The 23050-nt window shown below is 46.3% G+C and overlaps 2 protein-coding genes across 2 annotated transcripts in view; both read right to left on the reverse strand.

The window, feature by feature from the left end:
- Positions 1-835: 835 nt before the first annotated feature.
- Positions 836-23050, reverse strand: part of LOC148502631 (uncharacterized) — a 72042-nt gene continuing 49827 nt past the window's right edge. Inside the window, 1 exon segment of the mRNA XM_088449563.1 lies at positions 836-1260. Within this exon segment, the coding sequence (XP_088305689.1) occupies positions 918-1260 (343 nt within the window). The 3' untranslated portion in view covers positions 836-917.
- LOC148502632 (oocyte zinc finger protein XlCOF29-like) lies at positions 13651-22888 on the reverse strand. Its single transcript, XM_088449600.1, has 4 exons — positions 22807-22888; positions 20056-20206; positions 15738-15929; positions 13651-13732 (listed from the first exon to the last, which is right to left on the reverse strand). The coding sequence occupies exons 2-4, from the start codon at positions 20131-20133 to the stop codon at positions 13658-13660; spliced, it is 345 nt and encodes a 114-aa protein (XP_088305726.1). The 5' UTR covers positions 20134-20206; positions 22807-22888; the 3' UTR covers positions 13651-13657.

A 23050-nucleotide genomic window follows, 5' to 3' on the forward strand; every position in this document is an offset into this window, starting at 1 on the left:
CAAGTTATTCAATTATTATTCATCCTACGTCCGTATTGAAACCTTCATCTGTAATTATGTAGAATATGGATAGCTTAGATTTAGGCATAATGAGAACCTCCCGTAAGATATCTTGGTATATTCGAATATGGAATCATACTGATATATAATATATACATACACAGATGGTGTAATGGTTAGCATTACTGCCTCACAGCACTGAGGTCATGGCTTCAATTCTTAATATGGCCCTAACTGTGTGGAGGTTGTATATTCTCCCTGTGATAGCGTGGTCTTCTCCGGGTACTCCGGGTTCCTCCCAAAGTTCCAAAAATATACTGGTAGGTAAATTGTCTCCAAACAAAATGAACTCTAGTGTGTGAGCAAATGGTAGGGAATATAGTGTAATATCCACTGATGTGAATGGCCAAATATTCAAAGCATTCCAGAATATGTGTGCGCGCTATATAAGTAACTGATAATAAATAAATAATATACATACATACACATATAAACAAAAAGGTATAAAATCACATAAGTGAAGTCACACAGAGGATTATAACATATCTTGGGGGTCGGTAGGACCCGGTGACTCTTGTCTATCTAGTCTAGAAGACCACAGAGATATCAGGTGATAGTGATGAGTTTGATTAGTTGAAACCATCTTAGTGAAGCGAATTCAGTTAGCACATCCAGATCACCTACTGATGACACAGTGAAATCTGTCACTGCCCCTAGGGGTGTTACTATTAAATACTATAAATTTTTATTGCATCTTTATCAAGCCCTATATTAATTATGTATCATTGTTTAGTTTTCTCTAGCACTGTATAGCCCTCCTCTTTTTATATTGACACACATCCCAATTATCTGCGGATGGATAACTTAAACTGTTACTGTGTGGCTGGAGTGTTGCTACAACGCTGTTTTGTATCAGCTCAGAAAAATGCTTTTCTCCTATGTGATAGGTGATGTCTAACAAGATGCGATTTTTGTGTAAAACATTTTCCACACTCAGAGCATGGAAATGGTTTCTCACCTGTGTGACTTCTCTGATGTGTAACAAGATCTGATTTCTGTGTAAAACATTTCCCACATTCAGAACATGGAAATGGCTTCTCACCTGTGTGACATCTCTGATGTATAACAAGACCTGATTTCCGTGTAAAATATTTCCCACATTCAGAACATGGAAATGGTTTCTCACCTGTGTGAATTCTCTCATGTCTAACAAGATATGATTTCCGTGTAAAATATTTCCCACACTCAGAGCATGGAAATTGCTTCTCATTTGTGTGATGTCTCTCATGTGTAAGAAGAAACAATTTACATGTAAACATTTCCCACACTCAGAACAGGCAAACACTGTAGCAGGTGTATGAGCTGCACTATGTGTAACAAAAGCTGAGGTATCAGGAGAACAGTCCTCATGATTAGAGGGATCAGATGATATATCTGCACTGTGAGGTACTGGATGTTTATTAAGTATAACTGATTTGTCTCCTGGAGATTCCTGTGTGATGTTATCTTCTATCTTAATATCTGTAGACAAGATGAGATCTCCCTCCAAGTCATTCCTGCTTGTGCGTCCATCTGCTGGGAATACAATAAATGTATTATGAGATCTTTATACAGCCCACACACATTACCAGCACTTTACAAAGAATATTTGTCCGTTCACATCAGTCCCTGCCCCAGTGGAGTTTAAAATCTAGAATCCCTACCACATGGATACACATGTACCCACACTAAGATAATTTTGTGTCAGAAGCCAAGCAACCTACCACTATGATTTTTGGAGGGTTTGAAGGAAAAACATACAAACTCCACATAGATATGAAGATGGTACATCACCAATGGAAATCTCACCCCGAATGCAGACTTTGCTGGGTAACGTTCCCTAGCCTTCATCACAGAGCAGGAAGCCTCATTAGCCACAATATCCATCTATACCGTCCTCACACATACACACGGGAAACATGTGGGCTAATCACCAAATGCGTCACTACACAAAGTTCCCCAGGATATATATGTAGTAAAATCAGCCTCTATATGGTCCTCTGGTCATCCTCAGGGAGAGTAGCCCCACCAGAGTCATGTTACTAAATTAGGGTAATGAGTCACTGTATATAACCGCTGAGAGGGAAGGAGAGCGATAGGACAGAGCAACACAGAATGATGGCGGCACAGAGCGGGGGGCAGCAGCACAGGGTAGGGGAATGGTACAGGGCACAGAGAGGGGAGGCAGCAGGACAGGGTAGCGGAATGGCGCAGGGCACAGAGTGGGGGAGGCAGCAGAACAGGGTAGGGGAATAGCACAGGGCACAGAGTGGAGGAGGCAGCAGGACAGGGTAACGGAATGGCGCAGGGCACAGAGCGGGGGAGGCAGCAGAACAGGGTAGGGGAATGGCACAGGTGTAAAGCGGGGGAGGCAGAGGGACAGGGTACTAGAAAGGCGCAGGGCACAGACGGGCAACAGCAGAAAGAGCAAAACAGAAGGACAGAGCAGGATTCAGAGACAGGTCGGCAGAAAAAGCGCAACAGTACAGAGCATCTAAGCAGAGAGACTGGAGGAAGCCATTGTGCAATGACGGGTGTGTGGTTATAGCTCTGTGTGTGTGTGAGAAGGTGGAGTTCATGTGACGTGTGCATTGTGATGTGTAGTATGCAGCACATTGAAAATCAGTCACATATTACTCAAGTAAGATAATGGCTATTACATGTAGCTGTGCATGAGAAGGATCATGGGGTCTCATTACCTTAGCCAGTGATTTAATCATTATAGTGACATCCCATGTACTGATATACAAGATACACCAGAGAGAGGAGACTGGTCAGATATCTGGGCTGGTAACACACAGTGACATGATGTGAGGAGGAGAGCAGGAGTATAATAGGGGCTGATGGCTCCTGATGTATGAGATACACCAGAGAGTGTGGGGAGGAGACTGGTCAGATCTCTGGGCTAGTAACACATAGTGACATGATGTGAGGGGGAGAGCAGGAGTATAATAGGTGCTGATGGCTCCTGATGTATGAGATACACCAGAGAGTGTGGGGAGGAGACTGGTCAGATCTCTGGGCTGGTAACACACAGTGACATGATGTGAGGGGGAGAGCAGGAATATAATAGGTGCTGATGGCTCCTGATGTATGAGATACACCAGAGAGTGTGGGGAGGAGACTGGTCAGATCTCTGGGCTGGTAACACACAGTGACATGATGTGAGGGGGAGAGCAGGAGTATAATAGGGGCTGATGGCTCCTGATGTATGAGATACACCAGAGAGTGTGGGGAGGACACTGGTCAGATCTCTGGGCAGGTAACACAGTGACATGATGTGAGGGGGAGAGCAGGAGTATAATAGAGGCTGATGGCTCCTGATGTATGACATACACCAGAGAGTGTGGGGAGGAGACTGGTCAGATCTCTGGTCTGGTAACACACAGTGACATGATGTAAGGGAGGAAAGCAGGATTATAATAGGGGCAGAGGAGGGTGTAGAATAAGAGATTGTAGTGACTGAATTATTATTCATGTTTACTTATAATAAGCCAATCTTAGTGCTATATGCAAGATATGTAGTTATTAACATGTGCCACACACATTGGAGCTTACTATCTAAATACCCGAACACACAGGTGCATTGTGTGAGAAGTCAATTAACATACCAGTATTTTTGGGGGATTTGAAAGGAAATCCACTCAAAACGGGTAGAACACACAAACTCCACACATATAATAAGATGGTTAAAATCTAACTGAACACTATATCATGGTGCAGAGAATGTGACTATTCTGTAATAAGTGTTTATTACTCACCTGTGCTGATATCTGTAGGGATTTCCTCCTTCTTACACTGCTGATCACTTCTCATATACGTCTCTTCTTCTCCCTCTATATTTTCTGCCTTTATATCAGTCATATACGTCTTTTCTTCTCCCTCAATATCTTCTACTTTGATATCAGTCACATACATCTCTTCTTCTCCCTCTATATCTTCTGCCTTCATATCAGTCACATACGTCTCTTCTTCTCCCTCTATATCTTCTGTCTTCATATCAGTCACATACGTCTTTTCTTCTCCCTCTACATCTTCTACTTTGATATCAGTCAGATCTTCACTCTAAATGACCCATAAAATAATAACACATTAAAAATGTATGTTCCATTAAGAATATTAGTGTATTAGATGCACACAGGTCAGAAAATAAAATATTGGATTTCTATACTTACATTATGTATCCTTCTATCTCAGTCCTCTGAGGGACACTGGATACTATGAGGTACAGTGGGCTTCATTCAGAGGCGGCCGTACGGTCTACGACCGCACGGCCGCCTCGATGTTTGTCCAGTGCGCATGCGCACGAGGGAGCCGGCTCCTTCGTGCGCATGCGTGAGACCCGCTACGACCGACAGCGCCGGTCGTAGTGGGTCTCTTTCCAAAGGGGGCGAGCTTTCGATGTTGATTGACAGCTTGCCCCGTTTGGAAGGTGGGCTGGGGGGGTGGCAGCCCAAACGGAGGCGTTCCCATGGGAACGCCTGCCGTTTGGGGGAGGCCCCACTGACATCACTAGTGATGTCAGTGGAGAGCTTCCGGCTCTGACAGAGCCAGAAGCTCTCCAGGGCTTACGACAAGTGAGACCCTACCCTAGGGTCTCGTCGTAAGCCCCGATGGTCGCTGACCATCGCGACCATCACCCTAGCGGTCATTAGAGCTGTGGGTGTAAACCCACAGCCTAACGACTGAAACAGAGGCGGCCGGTCAGGATGCAAGAGGTCGCCCAGTTTCTGAGCGACCGCTTGCATCCTCCGACCGCCTCTGAATGAGGGCCAGAGTGTGGAGACAGAAGCATGGTCACTTTATATTAACTGGAAAACATCCATAAGTGCTGGTGTTTCTGCACTGTGTACAGATCCCAGCTGGTGTGTGACTACCCGCTTCTGCTCTTCCTGCTGATACAGTGTACAGATCCCAGCTGGTGTGTGACTACCCTCTTCTGCTCTTCCTGCGGATACAGTGTACAGATCCCAGCTGGTGCGTGACTACCCGCTTTTGCTCTTCCTGCTGATACAGTGTACAGATCCCAGCTGGCGTGCGACTACCCGCTTCTGCTCTTCCTGCTGATACAGTGTACAGATCCCAGCTGGTGTGTGACTACCCGCTTCTGCTCTTCCTGCTGATACAGTGTACAGATCCCAGCTGGTGTGTGACTACCCACGTCTGCTCTTCCTGCTGATACAGTGTACAGATCCCAGCTGGTGTGCGACTACTCGCGTTTGCTCCTCCTGCTGATACAGTGTACAGATCCCAGCTGGCGTGCGACTACCCGCTTCTGCTCTTCCTGCTGATACAGTGTACAGATCCCAGCTGGTATGTGACTACCCGCGTCTGCTCTTCCTGCTGATACAGTGTACAGATCCCAGCTGGTGTGTGACTACTCGCGTTTGCTCCTCCTGCTGATACAGTGTATAGATCCCAGCTGGTGTGTAACTACTCGCTTTTGCTCTTCCTGCTGATACAGTGCACAGATCCCAGCTGGTGTGTGACTACTCATTTCTGCTCTTCCTGCTGATACAGTGTACAGATCCCAACTGGTGTGTGACTACCCGCTTCTGTTCCTCCTGCTGATACAGTGTACAGATCCCAGCTGGTGTGTGACTACTCGCTTTTGCTCCTCCTGCTGATACAGTGCACAGATCCCAGCTGGTGTGTGACTACCCGCTTCTGCTCTTCCTGCTGATACAGTGTACAGATCCAAGCTGGTGTGTGACTACCCGCTTCTGCTCTTCCTGCTGATACAGTGTACAGATCCCAGCTGGTGTGCAACTACCCGCTTCTGCTCTTCCTGCCGATACAGTGTACAGATCCAAGCTGGTGTGTAACTACTCGCTTTTGCTCCTCCTGCTGATACAGTGTACAGATCCCAGCTGGTGTGTGACTACCCCCTTCTGCTCTTCCTGCTGATACAGTGTACAGATCCAAGCTGGTGTGTGACTACCCGCTTCTGCTCTTCCTGCTGATACAGTGTACAGATCCCAGCTGGTGTGCAACTACCCGCTTCTGCTCTTCCTGCCGATACAGTGTACAGATCCAAGCTGGTGTGTAACTACTCGCTTTTGCTCCTCCTGCTGATACAGTGTACAGATCCCAGCTGGTGTGTGACTACCCCCTTCTGCTCTTCCTGCTGATACAGTGTACAGATCCAAGCTGGTGTGTGACTACCCGCTTCTGCTCTTCCTGCTGATACAGTGTACAGATCCCAGCTGGTGTGTGACTACTCGCGTTTGCTCCTCCTGCTGATACAGTGTATAGATCCCAGCTGGTGTGTAACTACTCGCTTTTGCTCTTCCTGCTGATACAGTGCACAGATCCCAGCTGGTGTGTGACTACGCACTTCTGCTCTTCCTGCTGATACAGTGTACAGATCCCAACTGGTGTGTGACTACCCGCTTCTGTTCTTCCTGCTGATACAGTGCACAAATCCCAGCTGGTGTGTGACTACCCGCTTCTGCTCTTCCTGCTGATACAGTGTACAGATCCAAGCTGGTGTGTGACTACCCGCTTCTGCTCTTCCTGCTGATACAGTGTACAGATCCCAGCTAGTGTGCGACTACCGGCTCCTGCTCCTCCTGCACATAGTGTACAGGTCCCAGCTGGTGTGTGACTACCCGCTTCTGCTCTTCCTGCTGATACAGTGTACAGATCCCAGCTGGTGTGTGACTACCCTGTTCTGCTCCTCCTGCAGATAGTATACAGGTCCCAGCTGGTGTATGTCTGCCCGCTATTGCCACTGAAATCCGCCCCTTAACCTCACTGGTTAAGTTTACACCCAGGTTATTTGACACACTGTGCGCCTGATTCAGAGCTGGCGTTTTTCTTTTTTTTTTTTGTGCGGTCTCCTGGTCGGTCGCTTAGCTGTGGGTGACCACCCACAGCTATTGCGAGCGGCCAGGTGATGGTCTCGACCATCGCGGCTAGCGACTAGACTCTTGTGGGAGGGTCTCGTTCCCGCAAGCCCCAGTGCGCTTTCGGCTCTATTAGAGCCGGAAGCTCACCCACTGACATCACTCGTGATGTCAGTGGGGCCGCCCCCAAATGGCAGGCGTTCCTTCGGGAACGCCTCCGTTTGGCCAGCCACCCCCCCCTGCCCGCCTCCAAAATGGGGCAAGCTGTCAATCAAAATCGACAGCTGCCCCGCTTTGGTGCGAGACCTGTAGTGACAGAGCGCCTGTTGCTATCCGGGTCTCGCACATGCGCACGTCGGAGCCAGCTCCGGTGTGCGCATGCGCAGTGACCAAACATTGACCCGCTCGCGAGCGCATAGCGCTTGCGAGCGCGTCTGAATCAGGCCCTGTGTCTTTGAAAAACTTCCCAAGCTAGAAATATATAATATGAACCAAGATAGGTGGGAACACTGGGCCGCCATGGAGTGCTGGGAGAAATAGGAATTATCAGGTACATAAATCACTATTTTCGCCTTTAGTCCTCCTTGGCAGCCCTGACCATAGGACGTACAAAGGCTATACAATAGCGAGGACTACAAAGAAACATATAAAGCAACATATGCTGCATACTAATAATTTTTTTTCTACGATCCCCCGTGACAACCGTTACAATGGGATAACATTCCATCTCCTATAGTTTAGACAGGATGTTTTCTAGGGACCACCCACCTGCTGGTATATAGCCTCACTCCTCTTCTTCCCTCTGTGTCTTTTCTTCTGTCTCGTAGTGAGTGGAGATTGTGTAGGAAAGTTTATTTTTTTCTGTCAGGGGTTACCTCCCTTTTTTAGCCAGCATATGCGTGTTTTCCGTGACTGTGCGGGGTGGCACCTCGAGGGAGAGAATACAGCACCTGGGAGTGTGGCCTTTACAGAATCCTGCCCAAAAAGTGTGCTGCCGGGACTGTACCAACAGTCACCCTGGACAATGGCCACGGTGTTGGGAGCGTGGCCTTTTCAGATTCCTGCCCATACTGCCGCTGGAGGGGCTGGAACTTTCTATCCAAGCGGCCATTTGACTTACCCATGTGGCTGCTGTAGAGCCGGGCCATCGGGTGTATGAACAGAGCAGTTCCCTGCTACTTCAGGGATTGTGGAAGACCCACAGTGCACAGCGGGTCACGTGTCCCAGCATGCCGAGCGGGTCAGGTCGCGCATGTGCAGCAGCTAACCAAGGGAACTCTGCCTCTTTATAGATGACGCCGGCTACCACAGAGCAAACATAGTAACTGAGTTGTGGCTGTGAATTGCTACTGAGCTGCTTACTGGATTGAACCTCTGCTAAGAAATGGATAAAGAACCTTTCCCCATAAGCCTTATAATGCCCAAAAGTGGTAAGTCCTTTTCTAAAGAGCTTGGTTTTACTCTGTTATTTTTAGGTAGTGACAGGTTTTATTGTTATATTCAGTGTGTCTGCAGTAACTTTAGGACCTAGGAAAAAGGGGCTAAGGAGAAGCATTTATCCTTAACATGTGCTGTCTGTGATACGATTTTTCCTGGGACTCTGGATAAAACTTTGTGTGGGGATTGTGAGGACAATCCAGTTTCTATTGCTAATCAGTCTAAGCAGCTTCAGGAGTCAATGGAATGGATGAAGAAAACTTGTGTGTCCAGAGAAGAGCTTTTGGGGATGCAGAGTGTTAAAAGGTCTAGATCTCAGATCTTGGATCTCCTCCGAATGATGAGGCTTGGGGCGACATGAGACTGGGATAGCCAAAGTTCTATTGCAACCAAAATCAAGGAGACTGCATATAAAATTTATTATAGGTGGTATTATACTCCTGAAAGACTTCATAGAATGTTTCTATCTTCTTCACCCGATTGTTGGCGGGACTGTGGCTGCAGGGGCACTATGGCCCTCATTCAGAGCCGTACGCTCTGAGCAGAGCGCACGCTCTGAATGAGGGCCGGGCTCCATTTTCATGGAGCGTCCTCCTGGACGCTCGTATAGCTGTGGGTCACCACCCACAGGCTATACGAGCGTGCATTGTGATGGTCGCGATGGTCGAGACCATCGCGACCATCGCGACCATCGAATTTGCGAGCCGGAGCCTGCGGTTGAGGTTTTCAACCGCAAGCTCCGGAGTGATTTTGGCTCTATCAGAGCCAAAATCACTCCCACTGACATCACTAGTGATGTCAGTGGGCCGGCTTCTGACGGGAGGCGTTCCCGTGGGAACGCCCCCGTCAGGGAGGCACGCCCCCGGCACGCCCACCAAAGGGGGCGTGCTGTCAATCAACATTGACAGCACGCCCCCTTTGATCGGACACAACGAGCGAAGGACTTTCCTTCGCTCGTCGCGTCTGGCGCATGCGCACGACGGAGCTCCCTCCGTCTGGCGCATGCGCACGACGGAGCTCCCTCCGTCGTGCGCATGCTCAGTCCATAACATCGACCCACTTGCGAGCGGACAGCCGCTCGCGAGTGGGTCTGAATCAGGCCCTATGATCCATATCTGGTGGACCTGTCCAATTATTGTCCCCTTCTGGGACTCGGTTCATGGACTACTAAATTCTCTTCTGGAAGCTCCAATTTCAAAAAGATCCTTGGATATTTTTATTGTTCTATTCACCCCCGAATATTGGCAAATTTTCAAAAAAATTGGCTGCACACATCCTCGCAGCAGCAAAATCCCTTATCGCTCTAAATTGGAAAAAGACCTCCCCACCACTCCTCTCTTATCAGATTTGGCATGTTGCGACCATGGAGGAGATAACTTATTACCTCCATGATCGAGGGCATGTTTTTTCTCAAGTTTGGACTCCTTGGCTGACTGCTGAGTATAGTCCCCCTTTTTCTTCCACACACTCTGTACAGCGACCCATGGGCAACGACTGATGATTACCGTCCAGAAGATATTTGATATGTATTGGTTCTTTGGAAGATGTGTCGTCTCCTCTTCCCCCCTCCCCCCCTACTTCCTCCTCTCTTACCCTCTGTTTACCCCTCTCTTTTCTACCAAGTATTTTGAGTAGCTTTTATTTTTCTTTTCTTTGTTTAGTATTGTTTATAAAATTTGGTCTGTATTGGGTCTCTCTGACCCGTTTTTTTCTTATGTACTAAATTGTATTTTGAATGATCAAAGAATTATGAAAAAAAAGGTCTAGATCTCAAACTATCCTAAATTAGGGATAGGTATGGGAGAACGACAGCGGCATTCAGATGCTCAGAATCCCGAAAGGGGCCAGATAAGTATCAACCCAGCCCATTCACACCCTAACCCTCCTTCCTGCATCCTAACCCTCCCTACCCCAAACTCTAATTCTTCCGGTTAGTGCCTAACCCTCCCCCCTTTGTGCCTAACCTTAACTCCCCCTGGGGGTGCATAACCCTAAGCCCCCCTCTTCACAGCCTAACCCTAGCCTCCCCGTGGTGCCTAAACATAACCTTCCCCCGCTGCAAACAACTACCCGGCCCGCTGTACTTACGATCGGGCTGCTGGCTGTCAGGATTCCAGGCGTCGGCATCTCAACTGATGTCGGGATTCCAGCACTGGGATTTTGACTGCCGGCATCCTGATCGGAGGTAAATTGACTACATCCCCCTAAATTATGATGGTGCAGTTTCCTCAGAGGAGCCTTTGGAAGATGAATTATGTGACATTTCCAGTGAATAATCCGGTGAGATAAGGGAATAAGCTAGAATGTTTAATGTTGACCTGGTTGAAAGTATGCTAAAAAAAATATCTAGAAAACCATGAATTATAAAGCAGCTGTGGTTCCTTCAGGGGAACACGATCCGTTATTTGAGGATAGGATAGAAAAAGGTCAATGATTTTCTGTGCATAGAGTAATGAAAGAGTGAATTTCTAAGGAGTGGCAGAATTTGGATAGGAGACAAGAAAAATTGTCCTGGATAGAGCATATGTATCCCTTTAGGGGTGATCAGTTCCTTAATTGGTGTGTAGTGACTAAGGTAGATGCAGCTGTGGCAGAATTAACTTCTAGAACTACGATACCCTGGGAAGATGGTGCAACATTTTGTGGTTCTATGGACAGAAGAATGGAAAATTCTCTTAGAAGATTGCACATTTCTTCTGTGGCGTCTTTAAAATCTGGAGTGGCGACAGCCTCAGTAGCTAGGTCCCTTAGGCTGCGGAGTTCTAATATGCATATGGATCTAGAGGAGAAGATTTCTAAGCCTTATATAATGAGACATTTGTAGATTATGCAAAAGGCCATAGAATTCCTATGTGAAGCATCTCTGGATGTGACATCTTTCTCAGCAAGGTCTCTAGTGTCTGGTGTGTACCAGAAAGGAGAGCTTTATGAATACGAGCTTGGGTGGCAGATGCCCATTCCACGAATAGGCTGGCAACATTACCGTTTGAAGGTACCTTACTATTTAGCGCTGAACTTGATGCTATGACACAGAGATCATCTTTTGAAAAATCAGTCAGGCTGCCGCAAGATAGAAGGAATAGATTTTCTTTGCCTACATCCTCCAGACAACAATTGAGGCTAAAAGTTATAGGCCATGAGTTCCTGCCGGTCAAGATGCCGCTGGTCAGAATACCGACAGTGGAAGTTCAACAGTGAGAATCCTGACACCCATATGTAAGTATAGTAACACTAACCCCTACCCTAACCCTCCCTCCCCAGTGCCTAAACCTAACCTCCCCCTCCCCGCATCCTAAACCTAACCCTCCCCCCTTAGTGCCTAACCCTAACTGTTATGGGGCATCTGAATCATAAACAAGAAGTATTTTATTAATGCAGGACACAGCAAAAATTATGAGATTGGCAGAAAAGAATCTGAAATCTCTAACAGCAATGCATGTGCCTGGGAAACAGAATGTATTGGCAGAATTCCTCAGCAGGAAAGTTCTTCCAGGAGAGCGGGAGATGAATGGCGACGTGTTCCGAATTATTGTAAACAAATTTGGCCAGCCTGATGTGGACTTGATGGCAACACATCTCAACAGGAAGGTAGAAAACTTATTTTCCAAATATTATCTTCCTGAGACAAAAGCAGTGGATGCTCTCTCAATACAATGGAAGTTCCAACTGGGTTATATCTTCCCGCCATTCCCAATAATAGCTTGAGTTTTAAAACAGATGAGAAGACCAGGTGGAGGTAGTGGCGATTCTTTCTTTCTGGCCAAGGAGAGTGTGGTTTGCAACTGCCATGTTCTTGGCAGTACAGGAGCTGTGGACTCTGCCAGTGAGGCCAGATCTTCTACATCAGGGGCCAGTTAACCACCCATACCCACAAAAACTCTGAAGGCATGGAGATTAGGCGGAACCAGTTGAAGGATAAAGGCCTAACCGACCAAGTAATCCAAGTCCTGCTGCAAGCAGGGAAGAAATGATAAAGTCTGGAAGAGATTTATTACCTGGAAAGGGTCTGCTGAGGAGGTTACCAAGCCAATAACTCTGCAAGTCTTGCAATTCCTACATGAGAGGTTTTCAAAAAGTCAGACAATTTCACCTATCAAGCAGCATTGAGTGTCCTATTCTATAGAAGGCTGTCAGAAGAAGATTTCATTAAAAGATTCTGCCAGGCTATTAAAAGAATCCGTCCAACCATCAAATCTTTTGTAGCTCATTGGGACTTGAACTTGGCTTTAAATTCCCTAATGATGCATCCATTCCAACCTTTACAGGATGTTCCATTAAAATTTCTGACTTGGAAAATTGTATTTCTTCTCAGTGAGTTGCAACCTTTGTGGACAAAACAACCTTACTTGATTTTATGTATTATTGAATAAATATTTTGTTATGAATACACCAATCATACCAGCGCAGAATTATATTTGTATAGTCTAGTCTAGTGTTTGTATGAGGTGGGCAATTACCTCTTAATGATTCTGCAGCAGGTGTGGTGGTAATTGAGCTTAGGCATGGAACAAGCACTGAGAATAATTATTCTTGATTTACTTAAATGTTCTGCCCGATAAGGTGGTATTGAGAACAAACCCAGCCTTTCTACCTAAGGTGGTAACATCTTTCAATTGAAATCAAGGGATCATATTACCCTCATTTTATCCTGAGCCTCAGAATGAAAAGGAGGAAAAATGACAAACGTTGGACCTTGTCAGAGAAACAATGAAAGATATTAGAAAATTCAAACACTTGTTGGTTATTCCAGGTGGAATTATAAAAGGTTATGCTCCCACAAAACCATTTCCAGATGGATTAGAGAGCTGATCATATTCCTGTACAAAAATGACGGTCGGAAGGTTCCAGTTGTGATGAAGGCACACTCAACTAGAGCAATGGCTACTTCATGGGTAAGGAAACTCAAGCTTCAGTGAGGGATATGTGTGAAGCAGCCACATGGTCTTCAATTCATATGTTCTCTAAACATTATGCTCTTATGAGTCTTTGTACTAAGCCTTATAGAGAGATAAAGTTCCAACCAATCAGCTCCTGTCACTTTACAGGCTGTTTGAAAAATGGCATTTAGGAGCTGATTGGTTGGTACTTTATCTTCATCCACTTTACCTCTTTCTCTCGAAGTCTTAGTACATAGACCCCTTAATATTTCTACCGCCCACTTTGGGGGTCATGTTCTGCACAGGGCACTTGCTGAATAAGTTGGCATGATAAAGTATCTTGTTGGCGTTACTGACCCGACCCTTATTCTGCTTTGGTATTTCCCATTGTGATGTCTGCCATGGGGGGATCAGAGAAGAAAGTAGCAAATTACACTCACCGATAATTCCATTTCTTCATAGAGACCCCATGGCAGCCTTCAGAATATCCTCCCCTTGTAGTGTTTTCCAGGAACCAATTATACGGAGACACTGGAAAGACACAGAGGAAGGGGGGAGTGAGGATATATACCAGCAGGTGGGCTGTCCCTAGAAAATGTCCTATCTAAACTATAGGGGGAGGGATGTTATCCCATTGTAAAGGCTGACATGGGGTCTCTATGATGAAATGTAATTATCAGTGAGTATAATAATACATTTATTACATGGCTGTGTGGAGAACGTGTCGCACACTGAGAATCAGCAGAGGATAATATATCCCAGTGGTAATGACTAGTGAGGTCATCCAGCTGCCTCTGCTAAGTTCTGTCACTGAGGGCTGTGCTTCCTTTGTCCAAAAAGTTACCTCTGCTCCAGTATAGGGGCTTATTACCACCCCTGGTACCTTATGTGCACATTTCCTGTATCCCTGTGTCATTACTTCTGTGCAACGTATGGAAGGGGCACAAACTTATACACCAGATACACTGTCACAAAGATGAGGTAATCAGTGACCCTGAGAAAAATGTACCCATTGAAGCAAGGTGTGTCAGGGTGGGTGCCCTGTAGATCCTCGAAGACAAAGAGTTAACTAAGGTAAGTCTATCATAACTCTTATTTTCTTCTTCAGGCTCCATGAGGATAAACAGGGATACCATGGGCAGTAAAGCAGTTTTCCCTAAGGGTGAGGACGCTCTTGAGCAGAAAGGAGAATCCACCGCCCAAAGGAAGCATCCTGAGAGGCAAACATATCAAAAGCTTAAAACCTGATGAAGGTGTGGACAGAAGACCACACGGCCACCCCCCACCCACAAATGGATGCAGCCTGTCAATCAGGCGAAGGTGTCCAGGGCACTGTAATCCGGGGTGGCAGTGATATCGCAGTACATGCGCCGTCCACCCACCATCGGGTTTGTGTACAGGTCTAAATCAGACCCCAGGCTTCTAAGAGACCTTGGGGAGATTTATCATAGCCTCTTAAGAGTGAACGAGTAGAGAAGTTGCCCATAGCAACCAATCAACATCCACCTTTTATTTTATAGAATGTATATGATAAATGCTAGCTCACAGCTGATTGGTTGCTCTGAGAAACTCTCCACTCTTTAGGAGCTTTGATATCAGGGCTGTGGGGTCGGGAAGCCAAACCTTCAAGTCAGACTCCTATTAGTAACACCGACCCCACAGCCCTGTGTAATACATCTCCCCCTCCTGCATGGAGACATAGACAGTGACATCCCGACACCTTATAGGAACCTGACATACACAATGTTACAGTCATCACCCAGACACTTCCCCTGGTGTTACTGTATAATGTCCCATTCCCAGCAATCACCTCTCCAGTCATCACCCATACACATCCCCTGGTGTTACTGTATAATATCCCATTCCCAGCAGTCACCTCTCCAGTCATCACCCAGACACATCCCCTGGTGTTACTGTATAATGTCCCATTCCCAGCAGTCACCTCCCCAGTCATCACCCAGACACATCCCCTGGTGTTACTGTATAATGTCCCATTCCCAGCAGCCACCTCTCCAGTCATCACCCAGACACATCCCCTGGTGTTACTGTATAATGTCCCATTCCCAGCAGTCACCTCTCCAGTCATCACCCAGACACATCCCCTGGTGTTACTGTATAATGTCCCATTCCCAGCAGCCACCTCTCCAGTCATCACCCAGACACATCCCCTGGTGTTACTGTATAATGTCCCATTCCCAGCAGTCACCTCTCCAGTCATCACCAGGACACATCCCCTGGTGTTACTGTATAACGTCCCATTCCCAGCAGTCACCTCCCCAGTCATCACCCAGATACATCCCCTGGTGTTACTGTATAATGTCCCATTCCCAGCAGTCACCTCTCCAGTCATCACCCATACACATCCCCTGGTGTTACTGTATAATGTCCGATTCCCAGCAGCCACCTTTCCAGTCATCACCCAGACACATCCCCTGGTGTTACTGTATAATGTCCCCTTCCCAGCAGTGACCTCTCCAGTCATCACCCAGACACATCTCCTGGTGTTACTGTATAATGTCCCATTCCCAGCAGTCACCTCTCCAGTCAGCAGCTGAATGATCTTGTTGGTGAGATCCAGGATCTTCTGGTCATTGTGTCTCTCATGTATCAGTAAGTGAGGAGGAGGCACAGTGATGGGGCTCTGGGTCCTGCTGAGTCCTCCTGACATACGGGGACGGTGGCTGGGTGTCTCACACTCTCTTGTTGTCCTCTTCACTGCGGTGTAATCCTGTGTATTGGGGGAGACATCAATTAGGAGGTAAAATGAAAAATGTTGGTGTTATAATTTTTATTGGTTAATTGTTAAAATTGTGTAAATCTGCACATGCCAATAAGGCCCTGTATCCTCTGTCTATGGCCGACTCCCATAGATGACTCATATGCTTTGTACAGAGTAGTGCAAACAGCGAGAGGATACTGTAGTGTAAGATCAATAAGAGGATTCAGACCAGCCGCCCACTACACATGGCAGAAACTGTGGCAGAGGTAGGCTAAGCCTGTAATACAATTGTTACTATAAAGGATCTCACAGAAGCTAATGTCCAAAAATAAAATTCACATGTACTCACATGATATCCTAAATGCCTGAGTGCATCACAGAGAAAATAATTGGAGGGGAAAGACCATCCCAGGATACCTTACCACCCCAGTCATGTCCCTGTATTATTACTATAGATATAAGTGATGTCACTGTGACACTCCCAGACCCCCTCACCACCCCAGTCATGTCCCTGTATTATTACTATAGATATAAGTGATGTCACTGTGACACCCCCAGATCCCCTCACCTCCCCAGTCATGTCCCTGTATTATTACTATAGATATAAGTGATGTCACTGTGACACCCCCAGATCCCCTCACCTCCCGTCATGTCCCTGTATTATTACTATAGATATAAGTGATGTCACTGTGACACTCCCAGATCCCCTCACCTCCCCAGTCATGTCTCTGTATTATTACTATAGATATAAGTGATGTCACTGTGACACTCCCAGACCCCCTCACCACCCCAGTCATGTCCCTGTATTATTACTATAGATATAAGTGATGTCACTGTGACACCCCCAGATCCCCTCACCTCCCCAGTCATGTCCCTGTATTATTACTATAGATATAAGTGATGTCACTGTGACACCCCCAGATCCCCTCACCTCCCGTCATGTCCCTGTATTATTACTATAGATATAAGTGATGTCACTGTGACACTCCCAGATCCCCTCACCTCCCCAGTCATGTCTCTGTATTATTACTATAGATATAAGTGATGTCACTGTGACACCCCCAGATCCCCTCACCTCCCGTCATGTCCCTGTATTATTACTATAGATATAAGTGATGTCACTGTGACACTCCCAGATTCTCTCACCTCCCCAGTCATGTCCCTGTATTATTACTATAGATATAAGTGATGTCACTGTGACACTCCCAGATCCTCTCACCTCCCCAGTCATGTCCCTGTATTATTACTATAGATATAAGTGATGTCACTGTGACACTCCCAGATTCTCTCACCTCCCCAGTCATGTCCCTGTATTATTACTATAGATATAAGTGATGTCACTGTGACACTCCCAGATCCCCTCACCTCCCCAGTCATGTCCCTGTATTATTACTATAGATATAAGTGATGTCACTGTGACACTCCCAGATCCCCTCACCTCCCCAGTCATGTCCCTGTATTATTACTATAGATATAAGTGATGTCACTGTGACACTCCCAGATCCCCTCACCTCCCCAGTCATGTCCCTGTATTATTACTATAGATATAAGTGATGTCACTGTGACACTCCCAGATCCTCTCACCTCCCCAGTCATGTCCCTGTATTATTAATGTAGATATAAGTGATGTCACTGTGACACTCCCAGATCCTCTCACCTCCCCAGTCATGTCCCTGTATTATTACTATAGATATAAGTGATGTCACTGTGACACTCCCAGATCCTCTCACCTCCCCAGTCATGTCCCTGTATTATTACTATAGATATAAGTGATGTCACTGTGACACTCCCAGATCCCCTCACCTCCCCAGTCATGTCCCTGTATTATTACTATAGATATAAGTGATGTCAGTGTGACACCCCCAGATCCTCTCACCTCCCCAGTCATGTCCCTGTATTATTACTATAGATATATAAGTGATGTCACTGTGACACCCCCAGATCCTCTCACCTCCCCAGTCATGTCCCTGTGTTATTACTATAGATATAAGTGATGTCAGTGTGACACCCCCAGATCCTCTCACCTCCCCAGTCATGTCCCTGTATTATTACTATAGATATAAGTGATGTCACTGTGACACTCTCAGGTCCCCTCACCTCCCCAGTCATGTCCCTGTATTATTACTATAGGTATAAGTGATGTCACTGTGACACTCCCAGATCCCCTCACCTCCCCAGTCATGTCCCTGTATTATTACTATAGATATAAGTGATGTCACTGTGACACTCCCAGACCCCCTCACCTCCCCAGTCATGTCCCTGTATTATTACTATAGATATAAGTGATGTCACTGTGACACCCCCAGATCCTCTCACCTCCCCAGTCATGTCCCTGTATTATTACTATAGATATAAGTGATGTCACTGTGACACTCTCAGGTCCCCTCACCTCCCCAGTCATGTCCCTGTATTATTACTATAGGTATAAGTGATGTCACTGTGACACTCCCAGATCCCCTCACCTCCCCAGTCATGTCCCTGTATTATTACTATAGATATAAGTGATGTCACTGTGACACTCCCAGATCCTCTCACCTCCCCAGTCATGTCCCTGTATTATTACTATGTATATAAGTGATGTCACTGTGACACTCCCAGAGCCTCTCACCTCCCGTCATGTCCCTGTATTATTACTATAGATATAAGTGATGTCACTGTGACACTCCCAGATCCCCTCACCTCCCCAGTCATGTCCCTGTATTATTACTATAGATATAGGTGATGTCACTGTGACACTCCCAGACCCTCTCACCTCCCGTCATGTCCCTGTATTATTACTATGTATATAAGTGATGTCACTGTGACACTCCCAGATCCTCTCACCTCCCCAGTCATGTCCCTGTATTATTACTATAGATATAAGTGATGTCACTGTGACACTCCCAGATTCCCTCACCTCCCCAGTCATGTCCCTGTATTATTACTATAGATATAAGTGATGTCACTGTGACACTCCCAGATCCCCTCACCTCCCCAGTCATGTCCCTGTATTATTACTATAGATATAAGTGATGTCACTGTGACACTCCCAGACCCCCTCATCTCCCCAGTCATGTCCCTGTATTATTACTATAGATATAAGTGATGTCACTGTGACACTCCCAGATCCCCTCACCTCCCCAGTCATGTCCCTGTATTATTACTATAGATATAAGTGATGTCACTGTGACACTCCCAGATCCTCTCACCTCCCCAGCCATGTCCCTGTATTATTACTATGTATATAAGTGATGTCACTGTGACACTCCCAGATCCCCTCACCTCCCCAGTCATGTCCCTGTATTATTACTATAGATATAAGTGATGTCACTGTGACACTACCAGGTCCTCTCACCTCCCCAGTCATGTCCCTGTATTATTACTATAGATATAAGTGATGTCATTGTGACACCCCCAGATCCTCTCACCTCCCCAGTCATGTCCCTGTATTATTACTATAGATATAAGTGATGTCACTGTGACACTCCCAGATCCCCTCACCTCCCGTCATGTCCCTGTATTATTACTATAGATATAAGTGATGTCACTGTGACACTCCCAGATCCTCTCACCTCCCCAGTCATGTCCCTGTATTATTACTATAGATATAAGTGATGTCACTGTGATACTCCCAGATCCCCTCACCTCCCCAGTCATGTCCCTGTATTATTACTATAGATATAAGTGATGTCACTGTGACACTCCCAGATCCCCTCACCTCCCCAGTCATGTCCCTGTATTATTACTATAGATAAAAGTGATGTCACTGTGACACTCCCAGATCCTCTCACCTCCCCAGTCATGTCCCTGTATTATTACTATAGATATAAGTAATGTCACTGTGACACTCCCAGATCCCCTCACCTCCCCAGTCATGTCCTTGTATTATTACTATGTATATAAGTGATGTCACTGTGACACTCCCAGAGCCTCTCACCTCCCCAGTCATGTCCTTGTATTATTACTATAGATATAAGTGATGTCACTGTGACACTCCCAGATCCCCTCACCTCCCCAGTCATGTCCCTGTATTATTACTATGTATATAAGTGATGTCACTGTGATACTCTCAGATCCCCTCACCTCCCCAGTCATGTCCCTGTATTATTACTATAGATATAAGTGATGTCACTGTGACACTATCAGATCTCCTCACCTCTCCAGTCAGCAGGTAGATGATCTCCAGGGTTAGATTTAGTATCCTCTCAGTCATGTGAGTCCTGTCTGTGTCCATCCTCAGTGATTTATACAGGACACGTCTCACCCTCACATGACTTCTAGTAAAGACTCTCTGGTTCTTCTTGTGTCTAGTAATAAATATAATAATCATCACAGATTACATGTATCTCTGAGTAATCAATATATTATAATAAATATCACAGGGTATTTGTAATATATACCTGTTAAGTCCTCCTCTTCCCTGAGCCATTTCACACACCTGATACACACTGATCACTATACACAGGTCACACACCTGATACACACTGATCACTATACACAGGTCACACACCTGATACACACTGATCACTATACACAGGTCACACACCTGATACACACTGATCACTATACACAGGTCACACACCTGATACACACTGATCACTATACACAGGTCACACACCTGATACACACTGATCACTATACACAGGTCACACACCTGATACACACTGATCACTATACACAGGTCACACACCTGATACACACTGATCACTATACACAGGTCACACACTGATCACTATACACAGGTCACACACCTGATACACACTGATCACTATACACAGGTCACACACCTGATACACACTGATCACTATACACAGGTCACACACCTGATACACACTGATCACTATACACAGGTCACACACCTGATACACACTGATCACTATACACAGGTCACACACCTGATACACACTGATCACTATACACAGGTCACACACCTGATACACACTGATCACTATACACAGGTCACACACCTGATACACACTGATCACTATACACAGGTCACACACCTGATACACACTGATCACTATACACAGGTCACACACCTGATACACACTGATCACTATACACAGGTCACACACCTGATACACACTGATCACTATACACAGGTCACACACCTGATACACACTGATCACTATACACAGGTCACACACCTGATACACACTGATCACTATACACAGGTCACACACCTGATACACACTGATCACTATACACAGGTCACACACCTGATACACACTGATCACTATACACAGGTCACACACCTGATACACACTGATCACTATACACAGGTCACACACCTGATAACCAGTGATTACTACACACAGTATAAAATACACAAGTACACAACACCATATGACAAGATATTTCCCCAGGCCAGATCCCTCACAGCCCACCCACCTTTTCCTCCTCATTCCACCCTCAGGTCATTCTCCCCAGTAACCTGGGATAAAGTCTCTGCCCCCATCATCTCTCCCTACTTCTCTGCTCCCCCTCCCCCATTATATGCCCCCGATAGCGCACCACATCTCCCAGCCAGCCTCTCTCCCCCACTACTGCCCTATTCCTCTGTCTCCTAATATCTGGGCGACTTGTGTACAATCACCCATCTTATTTTCTCTGCTCCCTCATCTGCAATAATTACTGAGTGTCAGCAGTGTTTTATGGTCTGACTCCGCACCTGGAGTGGGACCATAAGTCCCAGCATGCCCTATCATGCTGGAATCCACAGTAAGCCTACCACTGTAGGATGTACGTTCCATGTGTGACAATTCTCCAGGCCATATTTATGTAGCACAGGGGAGAGGCTGAAGCATTTCTTGGAGGATAATCACTTACAAACTGAGAATCTAGAACAGTGTTTCCCAGCTCCAGCCCCGAAAGGTTCTTAAAAGGGCATGTTTTCCACATCTTCTTGCAGAAGCAGAGGTGCCTGCATCACTGACTAACACAATCTAAACGATCCATAGGTGGTACTTATGATCTCACTGGTGATTCTGGAAGGAGACCTGGAAAACATGCACTGTCATGAATCCCTGAGGACTGGCGCTGGTCCTTACACACATGATGGTAAGAGAGAAAGTGCAGGGAGCAGAGGGAGCTCCATACAGGTTGGTAATAATTAGAGGAATGAAAAGAAAGCTAAGAAATCCTCAGACAGGTGAGGACTCAGCAGGGCCTATTACAGAGGACGTCTGTGCATCTTATACATCACCCGGTGTATACTATGGTGTCTCTCTGTGTATTCTGTCACTTCCACACTAATAACCACCTACTAAGGGTACTGACCGCCACCTACAGCTGATACGTTCTGTATGGGGGGTCTGAGTGCACCGGACACCTCCCTTTCTCTATAGTCTGTTACCCACCGAGCAGTGACTGCTCCAGCTGTATTATATGTAACACCAGGGTCTGCTGCACCTGTATTATATGTAACACTAATAACCACCTACTGAGGGTACTGACCACCAGCTACAGCTGCTACGTTCTGTATGGGGGGTCTGAGTGCACTGGTCACCTCCCTATCTCTATAGTCTGTTACCCACCGAGCAGTGACTGCTCCAGCTGTATTATAGTAACACCAGGGTCTGCTCCACCTGTATTATACCAACACTGATGTCTGATCCACCTGTATTTGATAAGTAACAAAAGAGTCTGCTCCACCTGTAGTATATGAAACACTGGAAGCTGATCCACCTGTATGATGGTAATGCAGCACATAGGTCTGCTTAAGTTGTATATGTAACACTGGAGTCTGCTCCACCTGTAATATATGTAACACTGAAATCTAACCTACCTGTATAAAGATAATGCAGCGCCAAAGCTGTATTATAATAACAACAGTCTGCAGTGCACCACCTGTCATATATAACATTGGAGTCTGCTCCCCCTATATAACACAAATAAACACCATTACCTGCTGCCAGACACAACAATGGCCGCTCTCTGCCTCCTCCTCCTACTGACACTGTATCCAGTAACGTAAGATGCTGTTCTGGAAGAAGAAACGCCCCTCTCATCTCCCTGTAGCTATGGCTACTGTCTGCCCCGCCCCTCTTATCATAGTGACCGCCCTCTCATTCCCTTCAGGGCGGTGATTGGCAGCAGCGAGAAGCCAATCAGGCGGCATATAGTAGGAAGGACGTCCTGTAACTAGAAGC

Source organism: Taudactylus pleione, unplaced genomic scaffold (genome assembly GCF_031769625.1).
Source record: "Taudactylus pleione unplaced genomic scaffold, aTauple2 ptg000488l, whole genome shotgun sequence".
In the NCBI taxonomy this organism is placed as follows: Eukaryota; Metazoa; Chordata; class Amphibia; order Anura; family Myobatrachidae; genus Taudactylus; species Taudactylus pleione.

Bases quoted from the DNA above. Each gene is read 5' to 3' on its own strand.
- LOC148502632 (XM_088449600.1), bottom strand. From the start codon at position 20,133: ATGGACACAGACAGGACTCACATGACTGAGAGGATACTAAATCTAACC. The intron at 15,930-20,055 runs GTGAGGAGATCT...CCCAATACACAG, and splicing joins TCTACCTGCTGACTGGAGAG to GATTACACCGCAGTGAAGAG. The intron at 13,733-15,737 runs GTGACTGCTGGG...GTGTCTTTCCAG, and splicing joins TTCAGCTGCTGACTGGAGAG to TGTCTCCGTATAATTGGTTC.